General features: G+C 51.4%; 4 protein-coding genes across 4 annotated transcripts; 1 reads left to right on the top strand and 3 right to left on the bottom strand.

Annotated features, from left to right (window-relative positions):
- Positions 1-149: 149 nt before the first annotated feature.
- On the top strand, positions 150-1,388 carry An04g08620 (uncharacterized protein; the record flags this gene model as incomplete). Its single annotated transcript, XM_059747720.1, has 4 exons — positions 150-272; positions 402-774; positions 835-1,199; positions 1,248-1,388. The coding sequence occupies 4 exons, from the start codon at positions 150-152 to the stop codon at positions 1,386-1,388; spliced, it is 1,002 nt and encodes a 333-aa protein (XP_059600665.1).
- A 2,312-nt stretch (positions 1,389-3,700) lies between these two features.
- On the bottom strand, positions 3,701-4,775 carry An04g08610 (hypothetical protein; the record flags this gene model as incomplete). The annotated part of the gene is made up of 2 exons (XM_001402182.1): positions 3,701-4,403; positions 4,486-4,775. 2 exons carry the CDS (start codon positions 4,773-4,775, stop codon positions 3,701-3,703), a joined length of 993 nt encoding a protein of 330 aa, XP_001402219.1.
- A 1,344-nt stretch (positions 4,776-6,119) lies between these two features.
- On the bottom strand, positions 6,120-8,671 carry An04g08600 (uncharacterized protein; the record flags this gene model as incomplete). The annotated part of the gene is made up of 2 exons (XM_059747719.1): positions 6,120-7,386; positions 7,440-8,671. The coding sequence occupies 2 exons, from the start codon at positions 8,669-8,671 to the stop codon at positions 6,120-6,122; spliced, it is 2,499 nt and encodes an 832-aa protein (XP_059600664.1).
- A 1,895-nt stretch (positions 8,672-10,566) lies between these two features.
- Positions 10,567-12,378, bottom strand: An04g08590 (uncharacterized protein; the record flags this gene model as incomplete). Its single annotated transcript, XM_001402180.1, has 2 exons — positions 10,567-11,110; positions 11,168-12,378. The coding sequence occupies 2 exons, from the start codon at positions 12,376-12,378 to the stop codon at positions 10,567-10,569; spliced, it is 1,755 nt and encodes a 584-aa protein (XP_001402217.1).
- Between the last annotated feature and the right edge of the window lie 645 nt (positions 12,379-13,023).

The following is a 13,023-nucleotide window of genomic DNA, read 5'->3' as shown; positions in this document are numbered from 1 at the left end:
TTCGCATAAGTATCTCTCTCTCTACCTTACAGCGACACGGTCAGTGTTCCGGGGCCAAGTGACGGATTTGCCTTCCCCGCGCCATCAGACCCAACATTCAGTAGCCCGCTATATTCTGGACGACGCCAAGCAGGACGCGAGTAAACGAGATGTCTTCTGGGAATGGCACCAGAAACAATTCGCCTGAGGCTTCGGGGGCTGCCAAAGCGGGCACTCGAAAGAAGATCCGACCCACATATTCGTGTTTAAACTGCCACAAACGCAAAGTCAAGGTATGGCTGTCTTTGAGATGAATGCCCATTGTTCGCGGCGCGTGCTTTGGGGGCTGGGGGCCGTCTTAAATGCCGAGCAGGTCTCACGATCGTGGTGTCGTGCCCTCTGACTAACGCGCAACTTGACAGTGCGACCGAGTAAAGCCGTGCGGTGCCTGCTGCCTCCGCGGTACACCGTCCGAGTGCGAATACGGCACCAGCAAGCGGGACCGCCATTACATCCAGCAGTCGGCTTTGATCGAGAACCTTCTTCGGTCCTGTGAGAATCTGAAACAGCAGCTTGCCGAGGCTCGCCAACTCGCCAATCTTCCCGCCATAAAGGATGAAGACGGACCGCTACCGAGCAGCCAGGCGCTCTACTCCATCAAGGAGTCGCACAACTCAGTTGACGATGGAGACGACTCATTGGACGAATTGGACCTTTCTTCCAAGGCCCCAGACGATGAGCCTTTGCCTTCACCCAATGCAGTCGTGCTGGAGGAGCAACGTACACGTAAAGAAAGTACGTGGTTATCATACCCTCCCCGACCTTTGCATATCCCTCTCGCTCACCAGGGTCCAGGTCGTTACTCCTCTCCACCATTGTCGAAAGAGAAAGTCATTCTTACTGATCCCAATCTAGCTAACGCATTAATTGAATTTTATGTTGAACGCTTGGTTAATGATTTCAGCCCTGCCCAAGTCAGCGGTACCATCGCTTTACGTGAAGCTCGGTCTTTGCGAGTCTTTTCGCCGATTCTGTGCAGTGCGTTTGAAGCGGCATCCCTCACATTTGCTGGCCGGCGTGATGGGAATCGGTCAGTCGAGCTAGCTGGTCACTCGCGTTACCTCCGAGTCTTGCGCTCTCTTCAGCATGCTTTGTATGACCCTCAGCAGGGCAAGTCGACCGAGGTCCTTGTGGTCGTTCTCCTAGCTACTATCATAGAAGTGAGTCCTGGTTGTCGCTTGCGCGATTTTTCACTAATGTGAAAGTAGGCCTTTAAACAAACGTCAAAAGACTCTCTTCTCAAACATCAGCTCGGTGGTCTGGAGCTTTTACGGACTCGGACACCGTATCGACATCGATACGGAATTGAGCGCTCTCTGTATGTTGACCTTCGGATGTATTGGGTATGATTGACTATCATCGATATTCCTAGAATCGACTCTGACAAACTGGCCAGGTCACGGCAGCCTTGGTTCATCGGAAGCCTACTTTCCTTGCGGAAAAAGATTGGTTGACAGTCCCATGGCCTGGGGACGGACCGGCTAAGGACATTCTCCAACGCCTGCTGGATGTTGCAGTGCATATTCCCGGATATCTTGCTCAAGTTGACGAGTTCTTAGCGTCACTAAAGGGGGGCAACAAGCCCCCATCGGAGCTAGTCAACATGCAGAGTGCCATTTGGGAACGGGCTACCGAGCTTCAAGGTCTCCTCCAAGTATGGAAGAACATGTATGCCGACACATACCCGTTAGGTGGACTATGGGAGGAAAGTCCAAGCAAAGCAGACCCAACCGACGACTTCCCCAAATTCAGGTGCCGCAACCCCAGCACAATGCAAGTGATAGTGGGACAGAATATTATGTACCCAGACCTGCTTCTAGCGACATCAATGACCTTCTACTGGGCCTTGGGTCTGATTATCTCCACCACCGACTCGGGACTAGTCAGCGTTCTCGGACTCCAGGAACGATATCAGTACGCGTGCAACATCTGTCGCAGCATGAAATACTACACTCAGAACATCCCGGGCTGTCTGATATCGCGAGTTATGTTCATTCTCCGCACTGCCTTCGACAACTTCGCAGACGGCATGGTCGAGAAAGAATCCATGGCGGAGATGTTTACCTATATCGGTCGGAAATTCGAGCTCCCTGTGTTTTCCAACAAATGCACATCATCTTCAGTGAAGGCTGAAGGAAAGGCATGATTTGTTTGTTGATATGTTTTCCGTATATTACCCTGCATATTCTCCCTTGTTTCGTCTTTTCGAGCGAAAGACTCATACACGCGAGGAGGTTTTACGATTGTCGTGACCATGCTACGTGTGATCACATTATTTACTTTTATTTCTAGATATAGGCGTTATGGCTGGATACAGGATTTGATGTTCAGTTATTACGAGCGTTTCTTTTAAAGCAGGCAGTTGGCGAGATCTTCTCCAATACTACTTACTAAGTCACAAGCACTGAGAACTAGGGTAATTCCAGTATTAAACGCAAAGGACATCCAACATGTTTGTAAACCATCTCTAATGGTTAGAGTCCAAGTACCTCACAAGGTATCTCATTTCTACATATGATGCAAAGGTAGTAAATACTGTATAAATACGACATATATTTACTTTTCCTCACGACCTCATTGCTCCAGAATATACAACTGCAATTCCGTACAGCGATACTCACTGCATAACAATGGCTGATGAATCAATTCTAGTAATCGAAGAATCAAAACAATCAGAAAAAGCAAAAAATATCCCCATCAATTTTTATCCCATGCAAGATTACTTCATCGTACAGAGTGCCATAAGCGACAACATCATCATCATCATTAATATATTTTCTCATAACGTCATTATCTACAGCGAGAATGTACTTGAAATTCCCCTTTTAATTCCTTTCACCGGCCCCATAAGCAGTCCAACCTCTCCCCCAATGATCGCAGCAGGGTATTTCTGAACCTCTGTGACTTGTGTCTTACTAAGGTACGGAGTAGACCTGTCCACCATGCAGGAGAAGGACGCAGAACGGAGCAAGGCCAACAGGCAGCGCCGCCCACATTGTCTATGTGGGCCAGAGGGGGTCTGAGCGGACGATAACTATTCGATAAGGCAAACGAAACAGATCACATGTCGGGGGAAGGGAAAGACAGTGTGCGGTCTGGGTCTGGATTGTATTATTATTATTATTTTTTTTTCCCGCTCACATGACGATGCATGTAGCACGGATCTTGGCTCTTTTCAGTGCTCTTGGGAGGGGGAGGGGGTTTGAGTGAGTGGTTGTTATCATGTCATCACGCCCAGTCAATCCTAGAGATAAAAGAAATAGTTTATGGCCCCATTGGCAATTTCTTTTCCTTTGGTGCTAAAGAGACTGTGTGTGCATCAGCCAACGAGCACCCTTCTCAAGGTTACGCAGAGCGTCAGCACGCAGCACTCAGTAACTAGGGAGAGAGAGAGAGAGAGGAGGGTGTGGGCTTATTGAATGCTGGGCTGCACACTAAGGGGAATCGCGTCCCCCTCTGAGAGATTGTTTTGCTTGAAGCTGGGGCATTGATTGGCGCAACGTCCGTGAATTTCTCCGGCGCCGCTGCGACCGGCGCGATGGTCGGGTGGACGAATCGGGCGGCCCGGTCGGTGGTGGCCCGCAATCTAGTGGCTGGGTGCAGTGCAGATGCTGCGGTGCTCCGCAGGTGCGTAGTTCGACTGTGTTCTGTGTCAATCGGCTCATACTGCTGTGGAGGAGAGACCGGTAACCGTCGGGATAGAGATGAAAGCGTTTCGTGCGAAGAGATAGTCTCCAGTGTCTTGCGCCATCTGGTGGTTGCTATCGTTGTTGGGCTCAGGCTTGCGCGCGGTGGGTGGTGCTCGGATGGTGAATCCACCTTCGGGGTCCACGGGGAGCCAGTTGGCCGTGAAACGGGTGCTTCCATCCGGCATTTCCAGCGGGGTAAGCCCATTTTCGTCCAAGTCCATGGTGAAGCTAATTTCCCTGGACAGGCTTTTGCTGCTTGCTTCTGCGTTGCTGATAGTGGGCAGTGGGTCGCCAAACGGGGGTTGAACCAGTCCATCGTCCAGCGCGTGATGCAGTGAGACTGAGTCGGGAAACCCAATATCGGGGAGTCCGTAGAACTGAACCGGCTCACCCTGATTGAAATCCCGGTCCCAGTCCCCCTCACTCCCACTGTATGACTGTTGGCTCATGCCCGGTGAGCTGCAGGGGTCATCGAGAAGAGGCGACTGGACGAAGTGCAGTCGCGAGCTGGGGCTGTCGTGTGATGCTCGCGGAGAAGGAGTACTTGTGGGAATGTTCATGTAGAGCGCGCGTTCAGTAGCTAATTGGGATGCCGAACGGAGCAAATCGTCTAAAGAAAAATCGGCGGCGGTGGGCTTGGTATCGGGGGCGGTGTTGAATGTGGATTCTCCGAATCTAGTGCAGCAGCCACTGTCAGCCGGAAAGTCCTGGAATCCTTTGATCATGCCATGACCATGGCGCACACCAGAGGACACACATTGAAGTTATTTTGTCCGCCAATCGTGGTACATCCAAAGCATTAGCAACACCCATGGGTTGCGAGGGACGATAGAGGCCCGAGCCCGTCTCGCCTGTCGCCAAGTCGAATTCTGGACAGAGCTCCGGGCTCAGCAATTGTGATGATGACAGATCAAATCCGTTGAGACCTAGATGGCCTCCGTAAAACTCCTCATCCGTGAAATTAGACTCCAGGCCGAGCATTTGAGTGTCGGACGGGCCCATGGAAGTCCATTTCTCGAACTCTTGAGGATGGCTGGTATGCAGCATTGTGCTGGATTTCCGCGTGGTGATGCGGCTAGTCGAGCGATGGTATTTATGCTGTTATACTGGTTCGATCAAATCGTAGAAAGCATTACACCACAGCATTCAATGATGAGGGGTGCTGGCTCTGGAGAGACTTGGTATTGTTTGTTGAACAATGGCATGCGCAACGAGGATCCTAATTAACTTTCAATTTTTGTGTCTGGAGAAGGTTATTTTATAGTTAGTTTTTTTTTTTTGGCCTCGTCGAGAAATCGCGCACGACGGCGATTGATGCTTATAAGACATACTCCGCAGGCCAATGCAGCCGAGGGGCGTGCTAAATGAATCTTGAAATTGAGTTCGTCATTGTGTCGCTGTAGCTGGAGGAAGTGGGCGACCACGGCCGCATTGGCGTCGGTAAAATACAAACTGGAGCAGTCGGACATTGATGGAGCTTGGATACATTTGAACACTTGAGGGGAAGCTCAGTGATTTGACGAACCAGGAACCATCTGATCTTCACGGGACCATGTGGTGTCGCTGAACCTTGCATACCCCATATTCTGGTGTTTCAATTAACCGAGCACCCTTCCCCGGCCTGCCGAACCCGGGAAATTAAAGGCTGTTAAAGCTGAGCGCCTGTTGGTTGGATTCCCAATGCAATGGCTATTCTCCCCGCAACGGGCTTCGGTTCTTTTGCAATTTAACCGAGAAGCCCAGTTTCGGTCCGAGTGAGCACGGCCCGTTCGTTAAATCTGGGGTAAGGGGAAGGGACCGCCCATCACCCCTGGTCCTTGCAGCAGGTGCAGAATGCCAGAAACATGCGATGCCCGACATTAGCGACGGGCGAATGCCCGGAAGCGATATTTGCTCTGCTAAGAGGAAGAAGCATGGTCTTCGGGAAGTGGTGTCCAGGAGAAAGGAGAAAGAACTCTCCAATAAATTAGAAACCGCGATCCAAAACAAACAAGCCACAAGACACCAAAATCATCATATATGCTCGTATATGTACAGGGTAACATCGAAGGGCAGTATCCAAGGAAGATTGATAATAAATAATACTACGAGGTACTTCGGACTAACAGCAACAGCCGTTGCGATTAATTGCCAATGCCGGGGTAAGGTCCGGCAGATGCAGGCACGGGGGAGTGAGCCATGGAAGCGAGCTAGAGCGAGCCCAATCCAGGCAAATAATCAACCGAGAGCGAGGGATACCGTGCCTGCATATGCCAGCCTCTGCGACTGGCCTAGAACCAAGAATGCCCTGGCGGAAGATAATTTAAGCTCTCTCCAACCGATGGCCTGCGGATGCGGAGCCGATGCAACCGTGCGCTGAAATGGGCATCGGTGCTGTGAGAAACTCTAAATCTAAAGAGCCAACCCAGTGCCCTTCCGGGTCCACCGGTAAAGTGCTAAGACGGCCTTGCGACGATGCCGGATCTCACTGTGATTGACAGGGCGCCCACGCGCCTGCGCAACGGCGCTCCGCATGACCTGTCGGAAGTTCCGTTGATATTCAGTGTTCAACGTCACCACGCAGGACTCGGTCGCTCGGATCATCACCTCGCAGGCATTTAGAATACCCTCCCCCGCTTCTTTCTGCAGCCGCTCCACAATCAGCAGGAGAAGAAAGCTGCCTTGGAGCAATTGAATGCCGAAGAAATACGGCATAAAACTAATATCGGGGTCGTAGCGTAAGATATGGTCCACTGAGTCTGCCGCATCAAGAGCGTGAGAGATGGTGGAGGCGAATGCAGGCGATGAAGTCCAGAAGTCCTTATCCTCGATCAACGACACAGGATCCCATTTGCCAACAAGAAGAATATGCAGCACATGCACGAGGTAGGATGCATATGAGATGACCGTTTGAGTATGCCATGAATAAGCCTGGGCGAGTGAGGGTTCAACTGGTTGTTGATCGGGTTTAGGGGGGAAGGCACTGGACAAGGGCGCATCGGGATCCGACGCAGTGGCTGCAAACGTAGTGAGACTAGCCTTGTAAAGCTCAAGCTGGCGTAGTACTTCACCAACGTGCGCATCCCAGGGGTCCTTTCCGTTCAAGCGTGCTCCAAGCATTGGATGGTTCCGAGCTTGGTTCAGGTCGATTAATTCACCAGTAATGGTCATCAGAGGGAGAAAGAAGCCGAAGATAGAATGATCATGGCAAATGAAATTAGGGAAAACGCGGCGCTTGTTCTTCTCGCCTGACAGTGGGCACTGTGGTCCGTCCGGTTTGGGACTATTGCTGTGGATATTACCTGACTGCCATGACCCTTCGTCCAGAGGCAATAAGAGATCCTCGCTTTCAGCATCGAGTAGAGCAAGGGGGCGATTGTAGCAGAGAGCGAGGTGACGGTCCATAATGTAGAGGAGCCACCATGTCCGACGACGCTCTTCACGATGCTCTTCGGTGATAGCGCCACGCAGTTCGTGGCCACGGTCGCATACGCAATTCAAGCTTGGCCGGGCAGGGTTTGAATAATCAAAAAAGGGGCCCGTGTCCACGCCACTCCATCCCGCAAGTGAATAATCAAATGACGGGCTCGAACCCTCTGGGTGATTCTCCTCACTGGGCATCACCTCGATCTCCTGATTCAGCTTCAATTCTCGTGCAAGAGTAAAGGCGGCATGCCACCTAAGATTGGTTAGCTTCCGTGCTCGCTTCAAGTTACTTGAACAAAAACGAACCATCGCATGCTGGCGGCCTTTTGCTCGCTTGAGGAGATGATGGATGCCACATGGATGTATGTGATAACATCGTCCAATGATCCTGCAGGGCCAACTAACCCCCGATCATCACCACCGACCTCAAACGGGTGGTGCACGGTTGTAGGAGGGCCATCCTGACCGACCGCAGCATGAAGTGGGTCACTCGCGGCGGCGCCTTCTTGCTCTTTGAATGACACGTGAATCAACGGTCGCAAAAGTCGTAATGTTAGAGCACACAAGAACTGACATATTTTCTTTCTCTGGGGTGGAGATATCGGCAAAGCAAACGCACGATCGTCTAACGCTGCCACCCAAAGCATACTGGCCAGAAGTGCCGGGCTGCTAGGTCGAGGAGCCTCTCGGCTTAGAAAAGACGCCTTTCGTAGGACATAGCAATGAATGTGATGGCACACAGGATGCATATGTGTGGAAAACGCGCTTGTAAAGTACAGGTCGAGGAGGTCGTATACTAGCTTTCGAGGCAAGCTCGATTCCAGATAGGGCATTACTGGCTGGAGGACCGGATATTTTAGGATCGTTGCAGATGGTGCTGGTGTCTGACCAAGGCCTGTTATCTTGGAGCCTTGAGATGCTGGGTCGCTATAACCGGCCAAGTCGACCCCATTCCAGATATCAAAGATTCGAGGGAAAGGGCCTTCTCCGGGGCCGATGCCTGCCAAGGGCTCATAGGATCCTGGAGAGACATGCGTGCCTGCTAGCCATTCCTCTGTCGCATTAACAGTGTGCCCTGGCTTTCTGGGAGGAAGTGATACATCCGCTTGAGAGCGCCGCTCGTCGATACTTGGGGCCGACCCCGTCACATCATTTGTCGCCGGCGATCTATGGTGAAATGTTGAGGAAGGAGAGCCATTTGGAACTGGGCCAGACCCTGCTTCTGCAGGTGCCGGTGCTGAATCTCGAGTCTCCACAGGCTGGCTCGCCTTCTCTACAGCAGTCTTGGTCTCTACCAGTCGGGATCGCGCAATGCGTCCTCTCTTTCGTCGTTCGCGAGTGAATTCACACCGGATATCACTGCGAAGACAGCGCGAGCAGGGGAAGGCTCGATCGCACCGCACGCGACGCGAATGGCAGGAGTCGCAGGCTATCCGATTCCTTCTCCAGCGACGTTTTGTTGTGGCTTCGCCGGTTGGTTCTTCGGTGGCAGCTGGAACGTTGGGTGCCTGGGCGTCCCCCGACTGGGCAGAATCCATTTCAGGCCGACATTGGCGATTCCAGGAGTATCAGAGGAGAGAGAGAACGGAATCGCAGTCTGATGAAACGGTTTGGAGACGTCAGCAATCGGCCAAGACGAAAGGAGCAAAAAAACCGGTCTTTAGTCCTTACGAGGCAATTACAAGCGGGGAGAAAGAGACCGAGGTAGTAGTTGCTGATGAGTGACTGACTTGAGATACGTACCCACGATGACCGTTAAGCCTTCTTGTTTGCGCCGTGAACAAGACGCAACTCGGATAGGAACCCGTCGAACAGAAGAGGGAACTTTTTCCATGGAGGAAGAAGGGAGCCGAGTGGCAGAGCGCAAAACAGGCCGGGCAGAGCAGAAGCGATCCATCGCGGGGAAACCGTCGGGGCTGGAAGACGCCTCCGCACGCGCTAAGAAAGGGCCCTAATCCAAAGCCGGGCCACACATGGAGAGCTCTCCAGGGTTCACAGCCCTGGTGGCAAACTCTGGTTTGTCACTAATAGGCCGCGGTGGGGTGTACCTAATCGTTGCACAGGAGAATTGAACTAGCAGTACCTCTAGTACTCTGGTTTTTGGGGTGGTCGCTATGAGGTCGCTTCATTGCGAAATCAAATGCCAGTGGTCGCACAGCTGGCACGTTGCCAAGACCAGTACCCAAATTGATAGTAGTATATTTGCTCCCGCTGTTGCCAGCAAAATCCACCACACAACTTGCGGACCGTCCGGTGCAGCCGAAGTCAGCACAGACTTCAATTGATGTTGAATGCGACGATCTAGTGGCTAGTATCGTACCATCGAGTCAAGATAGGAGACTAGGTTCCTGCAGCTACATCCGCATCTGCATGGGCACCCCAGCTGTGTAAGTGACCCTAGTAACCTGCTCCTCGGAGATCGGCCTCGCCAACTCCCTGTTTGGTGGGTGAGACGTGAGACATTGTAGCAGATACGATGAGAAATCGTCGTCATCAGCAAAACTTTATCCTTCTCACAGCCACTACTTTCCAAACGGTCAGCCAGTTCTCTTTCTGTATATAGTAGTCAATTTATTTAGTACTTGACCGGTGTTCACAGTGGGAAAGACTAGTGGAGGCCATAACCAATGTAGTAACCAGGAAATAGTCGGCTCAAAGGTGTGGTAGTAGAAAGAGAGCAAGTCCAATCATGCCGGGAGGAAGAGATGGAAAAGACGAATTTCCAGTCAAAGCAGACAAACGAAACAAAGGACGTGACTCAATCACCTGATCTCTTAGGAAAATGTCACACTGCCATGTTGACCATGTCCCTGTTCCCTTGACTTCGTTTTCGGGAAAAAAAAATTTGCCGTCTATTCCTTCTCTCACTGCTCACAGTCTAGGGTCCAGCTCGACATTTAAGCTGACATTTACTCCAATACCTATGCTTGCTAGGGCCCCAACTAGGCCCAGCAAGGTCCGAGAGTCACCTTTTGCCATACTCAGAAGCCATTTTCGACTTCTTGCACGGCTGATCACTTTCTCAAAATGTACATGATCTCCGAGCGTTGGAAACGATTCCTCCCATACTCCTCATCCATTTCGACCCAATGACCTGCTCACTATCTACGCTATCGAACGATGTCAGGCTTAGCCTGGGAGCGATGATGGCCATTTGGGGAAGATGCTTTGTGGAATGCGATATGCCGCAACGCTCGTTATCCGGCTCCGAAAACAGCCTGACGAAAAGACTACAAAAAGGTATGCTATATCAACTAACATCAAAGGGTACGATTGTCAGAGAATGAGTAACTGTTGCTGTGAGGAAAATTTGATACTATCTTATATCCTGTTCAAGGATCTCTTCCCAGGTTGGAGACCAAATAGCAACTTACCGGTATGACCCGGGATATTGATTCGGTCGGGCCCCCTCTTGCACATCATGGACAGGTCATCAACGGCCCTGGGCAACCTTTTTATAATTCTCCAACGCACGGTCTCGACTCTCAGAATGATCCACTATCGGCCTTGGATAGCCATTCTTCTCAGCAATATCCCCGGCCCCTCGGCCATATGGGTCATGGACTGCCGCGCCCTCAATCGCACGTAGCTCCGGCACCCAAAGACGAATATACTCCCCTTCTGGATCGAACCGCTCACTTTGGCGCAGAGGATTAAAGATCCGGAAATATGGTTGGGGATCAACCCCGGTACTAGAACCGAATCCCCAGCCACCGTGGTTCGAGGCGAAGTCGCCGTCTATCAAGTTTTCCATGAAATATCGCTCCCCTCGACGCCAATCTATCAGAAGGTCTTTGGAAAGAAATGATGAAACGACCATGCGCGTGCGATTGTGCATCCAGGCGGCGTGTTTGATTTGGCGCATGGCGGCGTCGACGATCGGATAGCCAGTTTTGCCCTCGCACCAGGCATTGAAGTGATCTTTGTTATATGACCACGCTAAGTTTGTGAACTCAGGTTTGAAGCACTTGTTCATACTGTACGATGACTGGTCAGCTTTATACGGATAGTCAGTCAAAATGGAGAAAACGAACCAGATAAATGGCCAATGGACCAGGACATGCTTGTAGAAATCTCGCCAGGCAACTTCGCTAATCCAAGACGTATATCCGGTCTGATTCCTTTTTAAGTGGCCTTTGTTCTTTTTGCGGGCCTGGAAAACCGCTGTTCGTGCACTGAGTGACCCCGACGCGAAATAGGGACTTAGCACGGATGTATTCCGCCCCGCGAGTGTGTTTCGCAAGTCATCATAGTCATTTGCTTTCTCCTCCAGAAACGCCTCCAGCCTACGGAGTGCCTCATGCTCGCCCTCTGGATACAGCTCCCTGAATCTTGTCTTTTCTTCCTCCGAGAGCCGCTTGTTCTCCGGTGCAACAGGCACCTCGCAGCCAAAGAGGGTCTTGAAGTGCTTGCGTGCATCGCCGGGGTTCGACCCTGGTTCGTCCGCGACCTCAAGGTATTCTGGGTTCTCATTGAGGAAGGCACACCAGGCGCGAAACCACGGACTATAAACGGCATACTGCTTCCCCTGTTGGCTGACTAGCTTGCCCGGAGTGACAACGCATGTATCATGTGCGGCTTCAAATCGTATGCCATTCCTTGCGCAGAGTCGTACTAATTTCGCCTCGCGACGCAATTCGTCGACTTCATATTCCAGGTTTGCAAAGAGGTGAGTCGCGCCCCACTCCTGGCATAGATCTATAATCCTTTGAGGAATATCATTCCTCTTTTCCTGCGTTTCCATATACAAAGGAATATCCAGCTCACTCAAGTCTCGCCGCAACAATTCTAGTGTTCGCAACATCAGATCCACACGAGGAGCACTAGACAAATGAGCTGTCAGGTCCTCCGGAGAGAGAATATACAAGCCGACGAGAGGCAGTTTGTGTTCTCGCGCAACCTGATATGCCATCTGTAGGCCGCGATTGTCATGTAGCCGAAGATCTGTTTTGAACCAGTGAACGACGGCTGCATTGGGCCGGATTTTTTGACGTTCATCAAACGTGTCTTCGTATGCCCTATGTAGGGATTCGATGGGTCGTTCCAGCGTTCCGTTATTGTACGCCTCGCACCGTTCGTTGCACATCTCAGGGGGGTAGAAGTCACGCAGGACGATACCGAAGTCTTCGGTATCTTTGGCATGGGGATGCGGACGCGTAAGATCGGGCTTTTCGCGTTTATTGGTGTGCGACGAGGCACCATTGGTGGCAGAACTGCTTGATGCCTTGCGCTTTTGCGGTGGCATAGTGCTGATTAGCGTTACGAAGGCGCGATGAAGAGATGCGATCCTGTCGATGAAAACTTTTTGGATGTTGACAAGTGGTCGGACGCGCAAACCCTGAGAAAACATTCCGCGATTGATTTTCAAAGGGCAATGAGAATGGCAGGGTTTCGTGGAGCTCTGGGGTTAGATCGATCGAAGATCTGGACCGCGTCAGGGACGCTGACGTCAATACCCGGGAGATTAACTATCTCAACGGAACAACGTCCCTGAGCCGGGATCTGTTCTAGATCTCGCTCAACAGTGCTTCGATTATTTCAGGCTACCTTGACCCATTCTTGCAAGACATTTCGTGGTCCAAATCGATGATGGAAAGGGTTTTGGAGAGATATGGTCACCTTGACGCCAGCCATAACACTCCTCGCCAAAGCCACTTATCCACCATGCTGCTCGATCAATAGGTCGCCTAAGCAAGCAAATTGGTGAGTGCATCGTTCATAATCCAACGGTGCTTTGATAGCTATGATGAAGCAAGCGTTCGGTGGTCGTCTGGGGATGCAAGTGTTTGTACCCCGGACAGAAACCGAGTCCACTACCCCATGATTAACTATGATGGCGATGCTCATAGTAGGCTGAGAAGCATATCTGGACAGAAGGAGTACTCCGTCC

Source organism: Aspergillus niger (assembly GCF_000002855.4).
Source record: "Aspergillus niger supercontig An04".
NCBI lineage: Eukaryota > Fungi > Ascomycota > Eurotiomycetes > Eurotiales > Aspergillaceae > Aspergillus > Aspergillus niger.
Note: the sequence above shows the minus strand (reverse complement) of the source record. Positions and strands in the feature narration are given on the sequence as shown.